This window comes from Pimephales promelas, chromosome 10 (assembly GCF_988280905.1).
Source record: "Pimephales promelas chromosome 10, fPimPro1.hap1.1, whole genome shotgun sequence".
Lineage (NCBI taxonomy): Eukaryota > Metazoa > Chordata > Actinopteri > Cypriniformes > Leuciscidae > Pimephales > Pimephales promelas.
Window position 1 is genome coordinate 14,093,351 of NC_142778.1, and position 22,903 is coordinate 14,116,253.

Genomic DNA, 22,903 nt, shown 5'->3' on the forward strand with positions numbered 1-22,903 from the left:
AAGAGAAAACTGAGGTTATAGTGTTCAGCCCAAATTCCCACTTAGTGTCCGAGCGACTAAAAGATACCCCCCTGGCAGCTGCAATCTCTGAAAAGGTTAAAAGCCTTTGTTTTATTTTGATAAAAGTGAAATGTGCGCTGGTTTCTCTCCGTATTCTAAGCTGGTGTGCGAGTCTCATCGTCAATAAATGCAAGCTATCAGCCCTATTTACCACGTTTACATTGTTATTATTGTGGATACATTCATGCACTTTCATGTCCAAGTGTCTGCTATCCAGAGTTTCCGCTAGAAAAAAATGGTGCCGGTCAAAGTGACCGGCAGAGGTTTAGTTTAACGGACATTTTGATGATATGCCGGTCAAATATCGCCTCTTAATTAGTCAAGTTGAGGAAAACTGGAGGCAGGCTATGTAACTTAAAAAATGACATAATCAGGCCGTATAGAATAGGGGTGTGCAAAAAAATCGATTCACATTTGAATCGCGATTCAATCTTTACCGATTCAGAATCGATTTATAGAATTCCAAAAATCGATTCATAGGCTATATTTTTTAATGGCGTGCAGGGGCGGAGTAGCAATCGGGTAAGTCGGGACTTTTACCGGTGGTCCGGTAGTGTTTCTATGGTTTCGAGGCTGTGAGGGCCGGTCTGATAAATAGTTATTGCAAGTTCTTGCCGCCCGCTGGTCAAACTGTGCAGCCACTCTGCTCAACCCGTAAATAAATGCATCGATCCGCAGATCTTATGTTTGAGTTCTGTAGATCTTTTGCCAAGCGTGTCAGAGGTTACGGGTTCTAAACCGCACTCGTATAGTTTTTTCTCTCTCTCATCAAAACCGATTATGTTCATCACGTTTGTGTGCATTTTATTTTGTGATTTCACCGGAGTCTCCACAACGGCGATAGATTGAAGCGCGCGTCAGAGAGAAGACTGCGCGAGCCACAGAGAACACTGTATATCCATGACACTGATTGCAGCGGACACGAGCGCTCAGCTTGACTTCAAAAACAACAGGTCTCTTATTTAATAGCGACCTAAATGAATGCTCTGCTAGTTAACTGGAGATACCCGCAAATTACGCGCCTATGAACGACTTCACTGGATCTAAACAAATCAATCTAACCATAGATGTTACCAGTAGCGGTGGCTTTTTAAAATCTATTTAAAATATTTTCGCAAGGGTTCTATGAAATTAGTATATATTTTTAGGAAGTTCAATGTGCCCAGTCGAGTTCACATTTCAACAGTCGCTGAAGTAGGCCTACTCCTTAAACCACATTTAGCATAATTGTTTGTTTGATCTGACTACAGCACTTTAAAGCTAAATGTAAAAGCTTTTTATTTAAGTTTCATTTTAAACTTGAATTAAATATATTTAAAAGCTGGCCAAAGCTTGGCACTTCGCACTTTTTAGTTGCAAAAGTTTTTATTTTTGTATGAAGACATATAAAGTAATATCAAACTTTTCTTTTAAATTATGTCTACTGTAATCAATCACATAGGAAAAAGTAAACTACATTTATGTAGACCTGCGAATCGTTTTTTGAATCGAGAATCGTTTTTGAATTGAAAATCGATTTTGAATCTAATCTCGAGACAAAAAAAAAAATCGGTATCGAATCGTGACATTTTCTGAATCGTGCACCCCTAGTATAGAATGCAACATGTTTATTAGCACTTCAAATAGTTGGAAACCATGAAAACATGAACGTCCGATTGGCGTCAATCAACGCCAATTCTTTTTACTATGGTTTCACATTAGTTTAACAAACCAATCCCCCTTCCCCACATACAATACCTGAATAGTAGTTTTTACTCAAGTGAACTTAATTATATACACTCTCAGCGTCTCATTTAGCTGGTAACATTTAAATTGGCCACCGTGAAATGACTCCTTGTCAAATTAATTGGAACAAACAAATGACTAGGCCTATAACACTGTCTCGCGTAATTTTAGGCTACTTTTTACGCTGTTTTGCAGTGCTGAAATGTGCAGCTGCCGACTTAAAATCAAAACTTCGCAGCGTCTCTCCACAACTTGCAATGCGCATAAGCCGCGTAACCGTAATTGTTCTCTGCAAGGCAACTTCGCTGCTTCGTCTTGATCCGATTCTGCAGTGAGAACCCCCTCTCTGCAGGAACACTCGAGACAGAGAGGCTATCTTGGCGAGCTTGGTCCAATCTGGATAGATTTCGTTGAAATCGCGCCGTCTGAACTTGGCATAACTTACATTCGCAGCAGAGCATGTGAGCAGAGTGGAGCGTCTCCACGTCTTTTCCCCGCCTGACTAAAGTTGCTTGCATTGTATTCAGCATCCCCAAGCGAGTCCGCACCGCAGAGAGGGTTTTTTTCCGCTGCTGGCCTGCTTTCAAGAAACCACCGCATGTGTCTGAAGCCTCAGACATTGTCCAAACTCGTGTTCTTGAAGGTGAACTCAAAAGAACTGTAGGCTAGATAAGGAAAGCAATTCTTTTTTCTTCTTCTTTTTTTTTTTATGTTTGAGACAATTTAAATTGTCATCCACGTGCTCTCTGCGCAAAAGGTCAGTTAGATATATAGGCGTCTGGTGGCCTAATAGTTAATTTACCAAAATGTATTTAATATAACACGTTAATGTTGATGTAGATGATTTTTATTTATATAATTCGGCCCATTGATTCGTTTAATTTTACATTTTTTTTTATTTGAACAGATGATATAGGCCTAAGCCAATTTAAATTTTAATAGTGCGCTTTGCGCAAAAATCAGTTAGGCTTATCAAAACCTGGCATAAAAAATAATTAGCCTACTTTTAAACATTTATTACGTCTGTGTGCAATCTCCAATCTGTTAGTGTGAGTGAATGTGTGTGTGCGCTTAAATGATGACAGTGAATTTATATAACGCTAGAACAGTGATTCAACTGTATTGTTTCTTTCACAGAGAGACTGAAATGAGGAACTCTGTATTGGCTCAACTCTTAGATCAGTCTGCCCGTGCCAGGTGTAAGTCTATTTACAAACCTTTGACAAGCTATCACTTGTATTATCATCTTAGCATGTATTTAAATTTGACTGGGACAGCTTTGCCTTTGAATATTGTTTCTCCATTCTTAGCAGAAATTGTTCTCTGCTGTTGTTCCAAACCGATAAGGCTTTTGTTAATCTTTGGAAAAAAAAAGATATTTTTAACATTCTTTCTTAATTTTTGACCATCTTATTGTTTAGTGGTGTAAGAAAATATCGATACACGTAAATATCACAATATTATGTTTGACGATACTGTAGCGATATTTATTTGTTTACATCCAACATTTTTGTCATCAGTGTTCTGTTAGTTTTTACATGCTTAAATCTTCATATTTTTTATAATTAACCTAGGGCATTATTTACTTTTATAAAGGCCTTTATCTTATTAAATGTATGAATCATCTTTCATGTCAAATTCTTACATTTGAGCATTAAATTCAGTGTTAATATGACTCTATAGTGCTGTTACTTGGGATGCACTATTACGACTTTTTCCAGAATGAGACCGATACTTTCGTTATTGGTACTCGCTGATACGTGTGTGTGTTTGTGCACATATATATATATATATATATATATATCATAGACTGTAAAAAATATGGACAAAGCGTCTGTGACGTCACCCATTGACTTTCTAAAGAACAGTTTTGAGGCTGTTTATGATAGGTATGGACGGCGCCATACTGGAAAATTTTGGGAAATACAAAATAAAAATTTTCAGAAAGGATAGGTGGTAGGGGTGGGGAAAAAAATCGATTCTCGATGCATCGCGATGCGGACGTGGACGATCCTGAATCGATTCACAAATGTCAAAAAATCGATTTCAAAAAAATTTTTTTTTATATGTATTTATAATAACGTAATATTGACGGAACACGAAAGACGGAACTCTGAAGCGCGGAAGTGCAGTGGCGGGACCGTCTGTGGCGTGCACATAACAGAGATGAGATGGAACGCGAGATCCAAACACTTTCCTTGTTAGGTTAAAAGCTGACGTGTGGAAATATTTTGGCTTCTGAAGTTGAAGGGGGAAAGGAGCTGGACAAGAGCCGCACTAGTTGTACGCTTTGTGGAATAAAACCAACGACGGAAACACGACAAATATGATAAGCCATATGACACCTTTCCAGCCAGAGGAGGAAAAACACTCGGCTGCACCAGTCGTTATATTATTTATTTACTACAAGTATGCTCCTAGTTCAAGCACACATTTATTTTCCTGGTCGTTCTTTGTAATGTTAATAAAATATATTGTGCATTAATTCTTTATGGGTCATTAATTTGTACTTTTAAAGCAAATTATTTATAGTCACACACAAAAGATTCAGATAATCGATTTGTAACATTATAAATGTCTTGTACTTTAACTTTTGATCAACTTAATTTATCCTTGATGAATAAAAGTATAGATTTCTTTTTTCTTTTGCCCAAAAAATTTAATAAAAATTCTTACCGACTCCAAACATTTGAACGGTATTGTTTAATGTTACAAAAGCTTTCTATTTCAGATAAATGCTGTTCTTTTGAATTTCTAGGTGATTCTCTGAATCGGGTGCCCTTCAAGTCCCCCAAACTTGCTTCAAATATTTTCAATTGAAGGAAATCACAAAATACATTTTAATGCTGTCAATTAATAGAACCAGGTGCATTTGCATTATAATGCAACAAAATTGCCTTTGAAATTTTTTTTAAAGTTAATAAATGTAAAGATAATGAGTTGCCTAAGTAGTAGATAACAAGCATGTTTGCATGTCCCCACTAACCATCATTATATTTTCAATGAATATCAAACAAATAAAAAGTGCAATTAATACCAAAATGTTGCTGCTGCTAATATAATCATATGTTGATCTAGTGTATTTTCGTTTACTGTTGTGAAATGGAAAATCAATAATCGGTAATCGAGAATCGTTAATAATCGAAAATCAACTGTAATCGAATCGGGACTTCAATAATCGGAATCGAATCGAATCGGGAAATCAGACAGATTAACCACCCCTAATAGGTGGTATGATGTGTTGTGTCAGATCATGGCCGAGACGTCAAATTCCACTCGGCGCAGCCCGTTATCAGCTGTCAATCAAAGTTAACCGCCCTTATTTGTCATACATTTTATATCCAAATATGATCTAAACTAATTAGTTAGAAGAAAATTCATATATATATATTTATATGCCTCTTCTGGAATTTACTTGCTGCACTAACTGTCAGAGAGGATTGCAAAGGATTGCAGTTCTTGAAACAAAGTTACTTGCAGGACCACCAAACCAGACCGAACACACAACAGAGCTTCGTCATAGCATACGGCTGGTGAGTCTCATGAATCTAGTGCTCCAATACAGGCCATAATGAGTGTAGAGAAACAAGCCGATCGACTTACAAATCGATGACACAAAACAGGGAGCGAGATCCATAGGCCCTCGAGACATCAGATTGTCAGGAGCATATTGCACATATTGCTGCAGTAGCATCCTCTAGCCCAGAAACGGCTTTGACAAGAATTGCAAACACTGGTCTCCTACAACTGCCCATCTTGAGAACAGATTTGAAGTATTAATGAATGAGGAATCCCTGAATTTGATGAATGTGATCGAACACAGACTGAATCAGCCAGTAGCTAACACTGCTAATTGGCATGCAAGTTCGAACAGACAGCGCCACTCAGCTCAGGCCCAGGACTCTGAAAGTGGGTGACTCCACAATCAGAAACATTTGTAGCAGGGATTCAACTAAATGCTGCCTTCCACAAGCAACAACTTCTGATGTAAATAGGGAGCTTCAGAACATTCTGATGAAACACAAGACTGCAAATCCACTCATCATTCATGTGGGGGAAAATGATATTCATAAAGAGCAGTCAGAACTCCTTAAGAAGGATTTCAATGAACTTTTTGAAACCCTTAAATGACTAAGTTCAGACATTCATCAGTGGACCACTCCCAGCAAGAGGAACAAACAGGTTTTCACAGTTGCTTGGGCTGAACACATGGCTGCAAAAAACCTGCAATATAAAAGCAGTGAACTTCATTGACAACTTCAATCTTTTCTGGATACAGGGGCAACTGTTTCAACAGGATGGGCTTCACCCAAACAAATTTGTTTGAAGAGTGCTAAAGGGCAATATCTACTTCTCCCTCAATCATCCTTCTGCAGTTTGTAACAATCTACTCAACCTGAATGGCACACACACACCTGGACACAGTATGAATGACCACAGGACTTCCCTTCAGCACTTGAATGGACATGTGGTTGACATATCACACAAGGACAACGATAACACCATGCAGCTACAACAACTTCTGCTCATGGACACAATCTCAGCAGAGCCCTGCCCACAGAGCTCACCACAGCCAGAGCAACAGCCCCTCTCCCCAGACACCCCTATCTCCAGCATCCCTCTCTCCAGCATCTCCACTTTTGTGCTTCTCAGAGAAAATGGAAAAAAACTGGTGTATCATGTATCACTGGTGTATAATGTATGCAACCAAACTATCCCACTCTCTTTTTCCACAACCACCAAAGCCTGTGGGACCAGCTCACCCTCCCCTCCTCCTGTGAGAGCTCTTCAGCCTATATCACAGCGCCAGGGCCCACACTATCCTCCATCTGCTCAAGGTGAACCAAAAACAACTGATACCAGCTCTGTGAAATGTGCTGGGTCCTCGCTATGATGACAGTAACTTTCTTAAATGTTTACAAAACAAGTGGGATCCCAGTGTGCCTGAATCTTTGGGTAACACTTTACTTGAAGGGGTGTGCATAAGACTGACATGACACCTTCATAACCATGATGACATGTCTTGAATATGAAGTAAGGTTTATGCATGTCTTACGACCTCTCATAAAATAAGCAAGAGCTCAGAGAAAAGAGAGGCTACGTAACATAAAAAAGAATGCGTAAACGACCAGACCTATTTAACCCGGTTTATTTACTCACAACAGACGTCACAAAGAACATACCAAACACTGGACAAACTGAAATTAACAGACAACAACTAATAAATAAAAAGAAAAGAAACAGAGAAACTAAAAATAAACTAAGGAAACAGTTGTTTGCTGGCTGGCCCACAAGATCTGTCGCTGTGTTCTTTCTCCTCCTCGTTGACGCTTATATAACTCAACTCCGTCAATCAGCTGCTCAAATCACAAACAGGTGCGTCCACCTAAGAGAGAGAGAGAGAGAGAGAGCGCATATACGCTCCAAAGAGAGAGCAACGCCAAGAACAAGAAAAAATGAGGGACCAAACAAAGAAAACACAGACACTGATCGTAACACATGTTTATGACAACTGTGTCTTTCGCTCAATAATGACATTTTGAATGCAAATACGACATTGCTTATGATGTCTTTATGATATCTTGACAAACCATCATAACCTCAACATCATAACCTGTCAGTGTCTTTGTCATGACAACTTGACATAAAATTAAGTTAAACTGTCATGTGGTTGGCTTTGACATTGGCTGTCATGAGGCATTATAACTGTGTCATAAATATGTTTCATGACCTCAACTACAGTGGTATTAATTTAATTTGTCATTAAAAAGTTATAATGGCTTCATGACAGCCAATGTCAAAATTAACCACCTGACAGTTTAATGTAATGATAACCAATAAATCTAGGTGATTTCTTAAGTTTGATAATTAATCTGCTACAGTATGTCATGTTTATGACAGGTTGTGTTGTCTTAGTAATGTCAAGTTGTCATGACAAAGACACTGACAGGTTATGATGTATTGGTTTATCTCAAGGTGTCATAACAAAGACATCTCAAACAATGTCATATTTGCATTAAAAATGTAATAACTGAGCGAATGACACTTAATGACATTTGTCACAAATATGCATAAAACATCTTTCATATTCATAACATGTCATGTCATGATTATGAAGGTGTCATGTTAGTCTTACACCGTGTCCTAACTACACGCGACACGCGATAAAAGGTTTTTGTCCTAACCAGACGCGATGGCGACACGCAAAGTTTCTAATTTAGAAACGGTTCCTATTTCTGCGACGTCGCGGCTGACAGAATGAAGAAATCACACTGGTTATTAGTACACATTATTTATTTTTTGTTAAAAATAGGTCACTGTGCCACAAGCGATAACAGATAATTTACCTCAGATTTTAAAAGCATGTAATATAGCGTTCAAAATGAATTCTATGCAGACATATGACTGTACTTCATAACTAAATTAGTCAATGAGTATATTTTGTTAATGTTTTGATTTTTAATAATGTTATTTCTTGATTTGATTGTCCTTACCCATATTCAATGCAAGTGCGGGCCAACAGTGCGCTTTCACAAAGAGACTCACGCTGTTCTGAATGTGTGGCATCTCACAGTCGCGTCGAGTCTAGTGTGGACAGACACACTTGCTGCCGCTGGAATTTTATCGCGTCGCGTGTAGTTAGGACACGGTGTTATGCACACCCCTTCAAGTAAAGTGTTGCCACTATTGCTGTTCAATTGCATGATAGAAAATCTAAGGCCTTCAAAAATCTGCACAACAAACCAATCTAATTTGGTGCCTATTACACGCCAAAGTAAGATTGCTATGGGGACAAAGTAAGACCGTTAAGTTAGCACTTTTAAACATCCGCTCACTTAAAAATAAATCACTTCTAGTCAACAACTTAATAACCACATACAACCCGGACTTTGTTTCTAAATGAAACTTGGTTAGAAGACAGCTGCAGTGGAACAGTTCTCAATGAAACATCCCCTCCTAACTTTACTTTTATGAGTGTCTGTAGAGCGGGTAAGAGAGGCAGGGGCTTAGCTGCTCTTTTTAAAGATGTCTATGAATGCAAGCAAATATCATTTGGGAATTACCCGTCTTTTGAATATCTTGGTATTGTGTTGAAATGTGCTCCACGTATTTTACTTATCATTATTTTCAGGCCTCCAAAATACTCCAGCATTTGCTGATGGCTGCTATCAACAATTTCCTCAGAGTTGGACTGTTTTGCCATTGCTGGAGATTTTAACATTCACATAGATAATGCAGAAAACAATATGGCAAAATAAATCAAAACTGTTTTAAAAACTTTTGATCGGGCTCAGCATGTACATGGTCCGCCACACATAATTGTGGACACACTCTTGATTTACTTATCAGTAAGGGTTTAAACTTCTCATCGATTGTTATTAAGGAATGTAGCACTGTCTGACCGTTTCTGTATTTTTGATATACTGATCTCTCCTGCCATTGAAGCTAGATCTGTGTCTGCAGGGCTCCAGACTAACTTTTTTCACCTCCGTCCTGAAACCGTCCTGAATAACCATTTGAACCGTCCTAAAGTGAATGTCAACCGTCCCAAAATAAAAATGTTGTTTCTGTACTTTATCATCTAATTGTTATTTGTTAGTCACATAATAAAAACAACATTAAAGTGTTTATGATGTATACAGGGGTTTTGCGTCGCCACTCTTACTCATTCTCCCAGACGTTTACATTTTTTAATGTTTTATGAGACATGCAGTGCATGCCAACTCGCGTGCCGCTGGGTAGATCAGCACGTTACAGTAGGCAACAAATGTGCGCATCTACCACAAACGAAGGACATCAGTTCTGACTGGATCTCTACCCAAATCGTCACTATCTAACATTTTTGTCTAGTTTTTATTCATTGAATATCCATTGTTTAACCAGCGCAACATATTTGCGATGTCATGAAGCCATTTGATAGATTTACCGTGCGTGGAACGAGTCTCGGCGAGTAGCCAGCCAGTGATAGTAACTATAGTAACGAAGATGCGCTCTGTTGTAGCAAAGTCCTTTCTGGTTGTAGTCAGCGCTTGGTCGGTTAATTTTGCCATTTGGCATAAGTTAGCCTAATAGGCTATGAACACACATACAAAAGTCTTTTGTCCCGTAGGCGTCCTGAAGAATATTTCTGTTCGTCCTAAACACATTTTCTATCTTCCCCAGGACGATAGGACACCGTTAGTCTCGAGCCCTGGTCTGTTAAGAAGAGATGGTTAAAGGGACACTTCACCCATTTGCATTAGGCTTTGTATCTTTAGAAACCCAGTCATATTTTTGAATGGTCATTGTTTATTCCCTTATTTTCCCCTGAGATGGGAGAAATAAGGATTTAAGTGTTTTACTTCCTGCTTATTATGACTTAAAAATCGTAAGTTTGCGTCATAATAAGCAGGAAGTCACATTTCATTAAAGTGTAGAGACTATAAACATGAGCTCATTATTATTCAAGGGTGTGGGACCCACTCACCCTACAGGCCTATTACAGATCAGTGGGTGGGACTTCACTTGCAGATACTGAATCTGTCAGCCATCTTGTTTGGAAGCTAAGCTAACAAGCGCTGTGGAGATGGAAAGTATGACAATGACGGAAGAAACTAAACCTGATATGGAAGAAGAGGATTTTGAAATTCTGTTGCTCGAATCCAATGGTCGTGGCTATTTTTACGAGCTACAATATAGTGAAGAGCATCTGAGGCTGATGGAGGAACTGGAGGCAGCTGCCTGTCGCGGTCGAGGAGCCCTGACTGGCTCGAGCTGGGGGACTGCTGGTGCCTGTGCTCACGGTCGAGGAGCCTGGACTGACTCGAGCTGGGCGGACTGCTGGTGCCTGTGCTCGTGGTCGAGGAGCCTGGACTGACTCGAGCTGGGCGGACTGCTGGTGCATGTGCTCTCGCAGTGAACTACGAACACAGAGTCCGTCTGCTGCAGAGAATGATGGCAATTTATCCTGAACGAATAGCAATTTGTAGTTGTTGTCTTGCATACAAATGCGCCCCTCGGTTATTTTCTCAGTCAAGAGGGCACCAAATTCAAAAATTATTTTACATTTCGACTTCATGTATGATCCACTTTCAATAAAGATTAATGTTGAAATGGGTAAAATGCTCCCTTAAATGAGAACAGTAGTGTGCTATTTATGAAGGCTATATCTGTAAAACCAAGCATGTCTGCTGACTCTGTTGTTTTTCTCCTTGATTCTTTTAACTCAAAAGTTAAGTGTAATTGATGTTACACTTAACTTTTTTAAGTGTAACATCGCTCCTGTGAAAATCAGGAAGAATAGTGGTAGACGAAAAGCACCTTGGAGAAACTCAACAGCTGTGCAAAATATGAAAAGACAATGTAGAAAAGCAGAGCGCATGTGGCGGAAGACAAAACTTGTAGTCCATTATAACATCAAAGACAGCATCTATGCTTTTAATATTGAACTAGGCAAAGCTAGACAGACTTTCTTCTTGAATATTATAAACGGCAATTTAAACACACACACTCTTTTTGCTACTGTAGAGAGACTGACAAACCCCCCCAAGCCAGATTCCCAGTGAAATGCTGTTAGAAAGGAAATGCAGTGAGTTTGCTTCTTTCTTCTCTGTGAAAATCAATATCAGAAAGGTGATCAGCACATCCTTGAGTTGCTCTGGAGTCAGACAGATCAGACCACAACCTGAAAAACTAGTCACTATGTCTGTTTTTGAAGAAATTGAAGGCAAAATTTTGGAATACACCGTACAGCACCTTAAAACATCAACCTGCACCCTTAACGCACTTCCCACATCTTTTTTCAAAAGTGTGTTAAACAGCTTAGAAGCAGATCTCCTAGAAGTGGTAAATGCCTCACTTCTCTCTGGGAGTTTTCCAAACTCCCTGAAAACTGCTGTTGTCAAGACCCTCCTAAAAAAGAGCAATTTGGATAAGACCATCAGAAGCAACTATAGACCGATCTCAAATCTTCCTCTCATTGAAAAGGCTGTCTTCAATCAGCTGAACAAATTCTTTAGCTTGAATGGATACTTTGACCATTTTCAATTTCTGTTTCAGTTTCCGATCGCATCACAGCACAGAGAGACAGCGCTCATAAAGATAATAAACGATAATCGCTTAAATATGGATACAGGCAAATTATCAGTACTGGTACTACTTGACCTTAGTGCTGCATTTGACACTGTCGATCACGACATACTTCTTGACAGGCTGGAAAACTGGGTTGGGCTTTCTGGGATAGTCTTAGGCCCCACACAGAGAAGCGTTTAGCTGTATACGTACACATTTTTGGGATCCAGGATCTTTTTGGAAACGGATTCAGCGTTTTGGGACACTTTTTTTTTTTTTTTTTTAAACCTGGTTCCAGGTTGGATAAATCTGAAAATGACACCCTTACGTTTTCGTGTATACGGCCAATCCGTATATTTTGTGAAATGATGATGTCATCACCCCACGTGTTGACTAGTCAGACAGTCACGTAACAGCAACAACAACTGCCAAGCTGCTTGTATAATAATAAAAATAATTATAATATAATGTGGCAGAAACAACTGAGCCTCTTCTATTCCTTTATTTATTATTTACTTGAATGTACTTTTATTTAATTTTTTTTAAGCCTTTACTTTCTTTCGTATGCTATTTTGCTGGTCTGTTGTCCGATTAAGACATTTCGTATTTTGTAGGGCTGGGGATTTAAAGCAAAAATAATATTCGACGATCAATGGGAATAATTTGATTTTTACAGCTATTCAAAAAACGCACCCCTATAATGTTCCACTCCGACATTACATTTCTCTGTAGGTTATTGTAGACCTACGTGTTGTAGCCATTAAAGAAATGTATTTAGTTTAATATTTATGTTTAAATGTTATTTTTTAATTTAACCTGTTGATTATGAAAAGTGAACCGCATGCATGAGTATAAAGATGCGCAATATATCTTGAAACCTAATTTTGACCATTAACTTTTGTTTTGTATAAAGCCTTTCTTTTAAAGTAAATTTCGTTTTGTATAAATTATATTTTAATTTTAATCAATGTTTCTTCAACCAGTTACCTGGATTTAATAAAAAAGAAGCAAATATATGCTAGTAGCTGACAATATAATTAGGGATGCACGATATATCGACCACATATCGATATCGGCCGATAAATGGTCTTTTTTGATGTTATCGTTATCGATCCGATAAGAAAATTGGGCCGATATATCAAAGCCTATGAATAATAGATTATTTACTTCAGTTGAGCGCGACGAGCGCGTTGTGGCGGAAAGAGCCTTCGGAAAGAGTGTGTGTGGTTGTGGAGTTAGCCTTCATGACAACCACAGACTGTGCTGCACAGTCAAGTTCTCTTGAGCATTCGCAGCATTCTGTTCCATTGTAAGTTGTAATATGTTTATTTTGTGTATATAGGCCTATATATCTAATTAATCTAATATAGGATGCGTTTGGTTGAGTTAATGAACGACGCGCACTTCATTGTACCAGTAATCATCTTTATAGCGTGCACGCAGCTCAAACAGCAATGCACTTTTATATTATATTTGGGACTGTCATATACTGTACATGGCATTATAATGAGAACACTATTGTAATGAAACGTTGTAAATTCTCTGGGTTAAGTTGTCGTTTCAGCGCGTTGTTGTGGAATAGCGTGTCCAGAACAGGGATTAGCTTCACATTATGACCAGCACAAGTTCGATTGTGCATTCACGTCCTTTTGTGCAGATAAGTCGTAATATAAAGCTGATGTAATATAAATATCTGATTAATCTCACATCATGCGTTTCGTGGATTTAAACAACCTAGAAAACTTCTTCAGTTCCCCGGTGAACGACTTTTCAGCTTCAGTGCGCGCAGATTAAACAATGCAAAACATTAAAAGCTATGATTTGCACTGTCATATAATTATATTCAACATTGTAATAAATTTGTAAATTCTTTGGGTTTGTATTCTTTAGCAACCGTTGAGTTGATTAACCTTCTTGCAAAGTGATTCAGTTCCACGTTCGTTCTCTTCAGCTTCAGCTCGCGCAGCTCACACAGCAGTGCCATTTCAAACAGTAATGCTATTAAAGATGTTTACTATTAGGCTAGCCTACTGTAATATTAAAGTCGTTTAATTGTGAATTTTTTTTTCAAAGACATTGCGTTATAATTAATAACTAACATTATTTTGTTCTCGTATAATCATCAACGATATGGCACACAGCTCTATTTAGCCCTATCGCCAAATGACTACAGCCCCATTGATTCTCTGTACCAATCCATTGATGAAGTACAGTTGGATGTGCCAAAACTTTCTTTAGTTAAACAAAGACAAAACTGAAGTCATTGCGTCTAAAGTTGAATGCATAAGTTAAGCTTACGCTCGGGAAAGATGAATCTTTTCGAGATATTTAAGCCAAAAAATTTGCCTTAATTTTGTATTCATTGTCAACGCAGTGCAGCAGATAGCAGACCTAGAGCAGGCTGTCTAACAACTAAAAATCAAGTCAGGAATCTTGGTGTGTCTCTAGAGTCAGATCTTAGTTTTAGTAGTCATGTCAAAGCAATAACTAAATCAGCATACTAACATCTGAAAAATATTTCATGAATTAGCTGCTTTGTTTTCCAATCAAGATTTAGAGAAACTTGTTCATGCTTTTATCACCAGCAGGGTGAATTACTGTAATGGACTCCTCACAAATCCTGTTAAAATATTCAGCACCGGTCAAAAGTTTGGAAACATTACTATTTTTAAGGTTTTTGAAAAAAAAAAAAAAAACATATCAAGCCGGAATTGGATCAAAAATAGAGAATCTGTAATATTGTGAAATATTACAATCTAAAATGTTTTTCTATTTTATTGTACTTTAATGTATAATTTATTTCTGTGATATAAAGCTGACTTTTTATAAGGCATTATTCCAGTCCTTAGTGTCACATGATCCTTCAGAAATGGCTAAAAATACAATAAAAATATTTCTCTCTAAAGATATTTGTTGTAAACACGATAATCCTTAAGATTTTATCCAAATGAGCACACTTTTGGACTAAAAGGCTTGAGTGATGCAAAGCTGAATTTTCAGCATCATTACTTCCGTTTTCAGTGTTCCATGAAATCATTTTAACATGCTAATTAAATAATTATATTAATCTCCCCCTGTGGTGAAAATCAAGTTTTTAATGTTTTAATGTACTTTGTATATGTGGTGTTTTTAATGTGCTTTAAGACCGTGTTGAAATTCATGTCAACGCTATTGTTTTTATTTTCACTGCAATTTTAAGAAAATACTCCGCAATCTCAAAAACACTGTTTAAAATCACTGGTGTTTTTGATGTCACAAACGTATCTGTTACCTAATAACCTGTAACCTCGGTTCTCTCTAGAAGAGGGAACGAGTATTGCTTAAGTTTAGCTTACGCTACGGGAAAGATTCATCTTTTCGAGATATTTAAGCCAAAAAATTATCCTTAATTTTGTATTCATTGTCAACGCATAGCAGCAGCTAGCAGACCTAGAGCAGGCTGTGTAGCGTGCTCATAGGCTGCCCTGTGGGAACTGCAGCAGCCTATCACTGAGCCTGACGTGACATCACGTCCAATGAAGGGCGCTCATGCCTTCACAGCGTCATAGCCCTCCAGTATGGGCGTGGCTTAGCATATATAAGCATGTCTTGGAGGCTGTTTCTCTGGTTTTCATCGACTGGAGCAAATGGCGCTTTTCCACTGCATAGTACGGTACGGTTCGGTTCGGTACGGCTCACTTGTGGTGCTTTTCCACTGCATGGTACGGTACAGTACGGTTCGCTTCAGGTCGCTTTAAATGGTACCTGGTCTGTTGAGGTTCCAAGCGTACCGTACCGGTACTAAAATGTGACGTGAAACACTGCAGATCACTGATTGGTCAGACAGAATCGTCACTACTAGCGTCATTGGATTTGCGACACGAGACACTTTTTTTAGCAGTATTTTTTTTTGCTTCAGCCTCATTTTAAACACATTATTCCGTCTAGAAGTTAAAAACAACCACATACCGAGAATCAGGAACACCATCCCCTCGATAGTCTCCATTGTTCCTGTGTTGTGGGTTTGAAAATGTGGCGCTTTTAAGATGATGTCATGGCAGTAGAGGCGCGCGCAAATAACGATCAGTCCCACACACTTCGAAGGGGTACTACTGCAGTGGAAACGCAAAGCGAGCCGAACTGTTCCGCGCCGAGTCAAAGCGTACTGGGCCGAACCGTACCATACTATGCAGTGGAAAAGCGCTTAAAAATCGCTCGTGGCACGAGCACCACAGGTTACGCAATACTCATTCCCTCTTCTAGACTAGAGCAGTGGTTTTCAAACTTTTTGTGTGTGGACCACTTTTTGTAATTTTTGAAGATTTTTTGCATACCACCTCATAATACACATAATAAAGTATGTCTACTCACAGTCCTACCTGAATTAATCCGCACCTCCAAATAGGCTTACAGCCGTTTCACACCGCAAGCATCAGCTGCTTGTATTTTTTTCGGCGAATGAGTGCGTTCACACTCGTGCGTTCATGAGGTGTGAAACGGCCGTTACTAGCACTAAAACTATAACTGGTCATCACATCAGTACAACAGGCTTTTTATTGAAAATAGGTCAACTTCTGCTTTGCCGAACAGGCGCCATAGTTTCTGGACTGTTTGGGGGTGCAGGGACCATTCCCCCGGGGGAACATTGTCCCTGGCTAACGTTTTTGTGGGTTAAGGTTTTTAAGGTTAGTGGCATATGACGCCAATTCGTATTTCCATTTTTGGCGTGCTATCAACACGCATAATCGCTTTTCAGCGTGTTTATGAACGCCGTTGACTTAACGTTATTAATGTATATATAAATATATGACTTACCTCAACCCCGTCCCTAAACCTACCCGTCACTGGGGTTAATGGCATTTATGACTGTTCCCTTACCATCCTAGGAAAGAAAAAGATAGCTCCCCAGATGTAGATGTACATTTTGCTTCATTTCGCTCGGACAATTGACGGCGTGTACAGACACGCGGAATGACACGGACGTTAATGGCGTAGACTAGGGGTGCGCGATATTGACAAAAATGTGATATTGCGATATCGATAATGAATATTGCGATATCGATATTAATTTCGATATTTTTAAACGGATGTAAAACCACAAAAGTTATTGGAAAACGCATCAAAAAGATTAATAAATAAATCAAGTTTTCTTACAACATAAGATTTATTTCAACTGACATATTGGACTGGTACAGCATTAATAAATAGGCCTAAATAATTTGTCTACAGAACAGGACATGATAGTTGTGTACACTACAGTGTAAAAGATAATAAATAAATAAAAAGTCTACAGAACACACTATGCAACATAAACGCCACTATATGCGTTTTCTTTGACCGGATAGCTATCTGATCGTGAAAAGACCAGGTGTAAATGCCCTGTGAAACGCATTCGTGACGTATTTGAATCTAATCGCTCAAACCACTTTAGGAGGTGGTCTGGGCCGCATTTCATTTGAAACTGGACAAATGTAAATGCATCTCGTTATTGAATAAACCACATATGTAAAATGTACTCCTTCCAAAAACGCTAAAAATGAGAACATTATAGGCTTGTCAAGTTATGGCCAGATATGACGGGGCGCGCGACTGCAACACGCATCACGCAGATGAGCAGCTGCTGAACATTTCCTTTTCATCAAGCCAACGCGCAAACTATCGCAAATCAAAGTGAAAGTAAGTCGCAGACGCTTTTCACAGTTATCTTCATTAAAAGTAAATAAACGAACTGATCTTATTTTACCTGATGATCATAAAACGCACCTCATAACTGTTGCTTTCGGTGACGTGCACTCCATTAAATCTGCATATAGCGCGGGAATTGAAGATCGTATTTTGATAAATCAGAGCTATCCGATCAGTGAAAACGCATGAAGTTGCCAGGTGGACCGTGGCCTGATGTTATACTTGTGCGCTGGTGTGCGCGTCGAGCCGGGGCAAGTGTGTGTGTGTGGGACTGTGTGGTTGGAGAGCAAGGGAGAAGTGAGAGAGTGACTGCGGTTAGCTTTAGAGCAAGTAGCGACTTTATATTGAGAAAAACAAAGTGTCTCCCCTGTTCTTTCTGACCACTGTGGGAAATCTGTGGCATGAAAAGTTAAACCTCTCTTGATTTAATATTGTTTATGGAGAAGGAGAATCAGGAAATGAGTCGGGGGGAAATGCAACGGTGCATGGCGGACCAGACGTATCATAAACAAATTATTGCATAAATATCGCGACACTTTCGATATGGATATCGAGCAACGTGATATCGCGATAACGATATTGATTCGATATATCGTGCACCCCTAGCGTAGACATACACGCGGATACACGCGGATAGCTCAAAATGCGTAGAGATAACACGCCATTTGACTCGAAAGTGGCGTGTATGTTTACGCAAAAGTCATGATGTCATGTTGCATCATCGCACCTCGCTGATACCAGTCGGCCGCTAACCAGAGCTGCAGAGCCGTAATAGAGGTCTGAGTCACTCTGATTCATTCGCAGCCAGAGGCCCAAACTCGACGAGACGCTCAAGTGTTGTGCTGAAGTGGGTGCAGGTGCAGTAAGCCCAGCTGAAGCACTGCTTTAAACATCTAAAATTATCTTTATTTGTACATTTATTTTTCTGTACTCGCTTTTTCGACGACTAATGCCCCCCCCCCCCCCCCTACAGTTAATAACAGTATCATAAACTGTTGTGAAAAAACATTTAATGGGTAACATTATTATATTAGGTATGTGCATTACAGTAGAGTACAGCTACAGTAGCAGGATCATTATTGTGATATGGAGAAAAAAGTTAAATATGTTTTTCCTATAGATACTTGATTTTGCTTTTGTTCTGTGGAGAAAGCTAGTAGTAGAAGTAGTAGGGGTTACCATCCTCTTTTTTCCTGGACATGTCATGCCATCGATGTCCGGTATTCAGCTTTTGCTTTCTGCAGTCGCCATTCATTGTTTACATGCACAGCTTTTGTTTCAGTCTAACTGAAATCATTCCGATTGGTGAATCTGAATTTAGTGTTTACATGAACACTAAAAAAGTGATCGGTTGATGTGTTTTAACATTGCTAAGAAAATTCCCGCTCCTCTGTTTAGAGATCGCCCAAAATGTCTGGGATTCGGCTTTTGCGTTCCACATTCGCAATTCATTATTTTTACTGTGGCAAGCAGCACGAGGCTATGGCCGAGGGAAAACGACACGAGACCATAGAATGCAAAAGCCGAATCCTGGACATTTTGGCCGATCTCGAAACACATTTTCGGGCAGACTCATCACGGAGTCGGTCGGAGACTCACTAGTAGCCTAGACTTCTTGTTTAACTACTGCGCTCTGTTACCGGTAGGCGTGGCCTCCTAGGGGAGAGAAGCAAGTGCATTCTGGGAGTTGTTGTCTTTCATCCACAAACCAAAAATATATTTTCTGGCTTTTCTCAGTCTAGAAAGCTCCAAATTCAAAAAATAATGTCACATTTCTTCTACATAAATTACCCATTTTAAATACACATTAATCTTTCCAGAGGTGAAGTATTCCTTATAAGGTATGGTTGCTAGATGATTTTTGTTTTGGAACCTTCAGAAAACTTTAACCAGATTTTTCTCAAAATTGAATTTGAGCTACACCTATTTGCAGTTAATGGAGTCAGCAGTCATTTTTTTTTCATCTGATTCCAACAAATCATAAATCATTTTGAGGGTTTTTTAATAGAGAATGTCAAAATAGCCTAATTTTTGGAAATTTGCTCATTGCGATTAATTTTGGCAGCACATGTCACATTTTTCTGCAACCAATTGCTATTTTTGATGTGCGTTATGTATGTGCATTGATTTGAATTCCCGAAGAGTAACAAATGTCTTATAGGTTTGGAAAAGAATTAGAATTTATAGAATTTTTATTTTTGTATTACTTTTAATATAGATGATGTTGCCTCTGCTTTTTCTTTAGTGAGTAATTTGGCTCTTGTAAAGCCAGATAAAGCAAAAGCAGTGGAGAATTACCTGATTCAGATGGCTCGCTTTGGACAGCTTGGAGGAAAAGTAAGATGGCAGATGAAGCATCATTAATAATGTGTTTTTGAATGTACATTTTTCTAGCATCGAGTTTTATTTTTAGATTACAGAGGCTGGATTAATAGAGATCCTGGAGAAGGTTAGTCAACAAACAGAGAAGAAAACAACTGTTAAGGTAAGTACTTATGCTATCATTAAAAATCTGTTCTCAAGATTGTAAAAATGGCGTAAACATAGTTCTGTTAATTTTTCTGGTTTGTTCCCAGTTCAACCGACGTCGGGTAATGGACTCCGATGAAGAGGATGATGATTAATATGCAGGTGTCATAAGTCAGCTGGGTTTCTGTACTCACAGTTCTTTTGGTATTCTGGTGTGACTGCTGACCAGGGCATGACTGACTGACAGATCAATTATCCTGCCCAAAACACAATCACGGCCAAAGAACTTTGATCTGTGGTGATACAGAAACTCTTAATTTAAATACGGTTTCTTTTTTAGTTTAGTGTCTTAGATTTTCTTGCATTTTTCTTTGCCTCAAACAACACATTGCAGCAATGCTGCTACATTTTTAGAGACTTGTTGAAAGTACAGTGGACATTTCTGATCTATTGTTGTTGCAATAATTAGAACTGGCCTCATATCTTTTGATTTTGTGGACTTTTTTGAGGAGACATGCAACTGTTTACATAATAAAAGCCTTAAACAAAATTTTGAGAAATTCTTATTACATCAGGCGCATTGCTTGTCTCACACTGTGTACTAACCAGACAAGGCCCAACAAAGCTACACATGATAAAAGGTATCTCTTTAATGTTAATCATTTATTTTTTTTGTCTTAACAGGCAATGATTTTACTGAGCATCTCTACATTTTGTTGGTGTTCCAATAGAAAAGAACTGTTCTGATTGTTTGGTGATTGACTGTATTGTCATTGGCAATTTTCGTGGCTACTCTGTTGGAGTAGATGTGGGAGAGGGGAGGAAAGTTAATACCTGCAATCTTGCTACATGTTCTGACAATGCTCTCTAGTCGGTTTTTGTTCCTTGCAGACAAGGAACCAAACCAACAGATAAAACAAAAAGTTAAAACAGACTCAAGAAAACAGGAATAAAACATTTTCATCAAGGTGCGGTCAATGTTAAAATTCCTCAATCTACGAAGAAAATACATTCGTTGCTGGGCTTTAGCACAAACAGCATCAATGTGAGAATCAAAACATAGCTAACTGTCAATTGTTGTACCAAGGTACTTGTATTCCTGTACCACCTCGATGGGCTGGCCATCAATGATAGTAAGGGGGCGACATGGCCTCTGTTTCCTAAAATCTATAATTAGTTCTTTTGTTTTGGAAACATTTTTATTTAAAAAGGAACACTTACACCACTCATTAAAATCCTTCAATATTGGTCCATGATTAATCACATTTTCATTTAAAAGAGACACAATGACAGAATCATCAGCAAATTTTAAAATGTGTCTATCATCATAGTGCGACCGGCATTCATTTGTGTATAACACAAAAAGAAGAGGAGAAAGGACACATCCTTGGGGGGAGCCAGTAGAAGATAAAAGTTTACCAGATAAGACACCATTAACCTTAACTTTTTGAGATCTTAAAGTCAACTAACCAGGCTGTTAGACCTGGGTTAATGTTGTAGTTCTTTAAAAGTCTATCTGCTAAAATGTGGGGTTGAATGCAGTTAAAAGCTGATGAAAAATAATTTTTCATCAGCCTTTAACTGCATTCAACCCCACATTTTAGCAGATAGACTTTTAATCTGCTTGTGGGTGGAGTTCGGTATGATTCCAGATGTGTAAAGTCCAGGTTCGTAAAGTAAAAGTCCTCCACAGTATTTTGTTCCAATTACCTGGATTTGCTAATTAGCACAGTTTATTTTTTTTAGCCAGGATAACTAATTGGTGATATCAGCTGGCTGAGTTCATGGGTGGAATAAACCTATGGCAGGCCGCAGGACTTTTACTTTCTGACTTTACACCTCTGTATGATTCCACCAAATCAGCTAATCTTTGTTAAATGGCACAGCTTTTTAAATATATGTATGTATACTCTTAACATCAGTCAATCAAGAATTATAAAGATAATCAAGCAAGCAAGATGATGATTGAAATTAAGTAATTAGAACTGAAACTGAAAAAAAAGAAGAAAAACATGGTAACCATGTATGAATGCATAGTTTTTCATTTTAACTGAACATAGGACCCGTGATGGTGCTTAAGATACTGTTGGTCATTCAATGTTTTTGTAAAAAAAAAAAATTGATAATGGTTTTAATTATTAAGAGATAATAATCATGCTACTAATAATAACAATATACAACGCACTAAGGATTGATGAGCTGCTGGGTTTATGAATATTGATCAAGTTGTCAACGTTGACTCGAAACGCTTTGCTGAAATCAAAACATGGATGAGCGCCAGCCAAAGAGATTGCCCTTTGCGCATTAGTTCCGACCACTACCCATCTCTATCATAACATTAACCATTTCTACTGTTTTATATATATATATATATATATATATATATATATAAAGCCGGTGGTACTGCTACCCTAGTGCCTTTAGGGTTATTGTGCATGACATGCAAAAAACGTAACCCTGCTTTGACTGTCGAATAGAAGTGTGCTGTAGAGCTAGCATCAATGCGGTCTCGACGCACTGCGCGCTGTAACTCCATGTGGCTTCAAGCGCATCATTCTCCGCTCGGAATGCGCATATACTCTTTGTGCCGCACTGTACTGAGCCTTTCATATCATAATGCAGTGACGCAATGACAGATTATTAATTGCCTTTCTTGTTCTGTCCAATCTATCATATGTTGCTACCTCATTAAACATCTCTGCTATACATTTAAAACATGTTGTCTCAATTTTATAGTAGCCATGGCTATATATAAAATAATATATCTTTTTGATTTTTTTCATCTTGTTTTTCATGAATGTATTTAAAAACAATACAAAGAGCAATGTGTATTATCCACTAATCTAGTTTATAATAGCATTTTTGTCATTGATTATGATCATATATTTTTTGGATTTGTTGTTTATCTTTATTATGAAGTTGTCTGTATTAAGTA

The 22,903-nt window shown here is 38.4% G+C and overlaps 1 protein-coding gene across 1 annotated transcript in view; it reads left to right on the top strand.

The window, feature by feature from the left end:
- The window catches only part of pdcd5 (programmed cell death 5), a 33,003-nt gene extending 12,485 nt beyond the window's left edge, over positions 1-20,518 (top strand). The window contains exons 3-6 of the mRNA XM_039681828.2: positions 2,923-2,984; positions 19,745-19,836; positions 19,913-19,984; positions 20,076-20,518. Coding sequence (XP_039537762.1) covers positions 2,923-2,984; positions 19,745-19,836; positions 19,913-19,984; positions 20,076-20,123 — 274 coding nt within the window. The 3' untranslated portion in view covers positions 20,124-20,518. The remainder of the gene's footprint in view (positions 1-2,922; positions 2,985-19,744; positions 19,837-19,912; positions 19,985-20,075) is intronic.
- Positions 20,519-22,903: the final 2,385 nt, after the last annotated feature.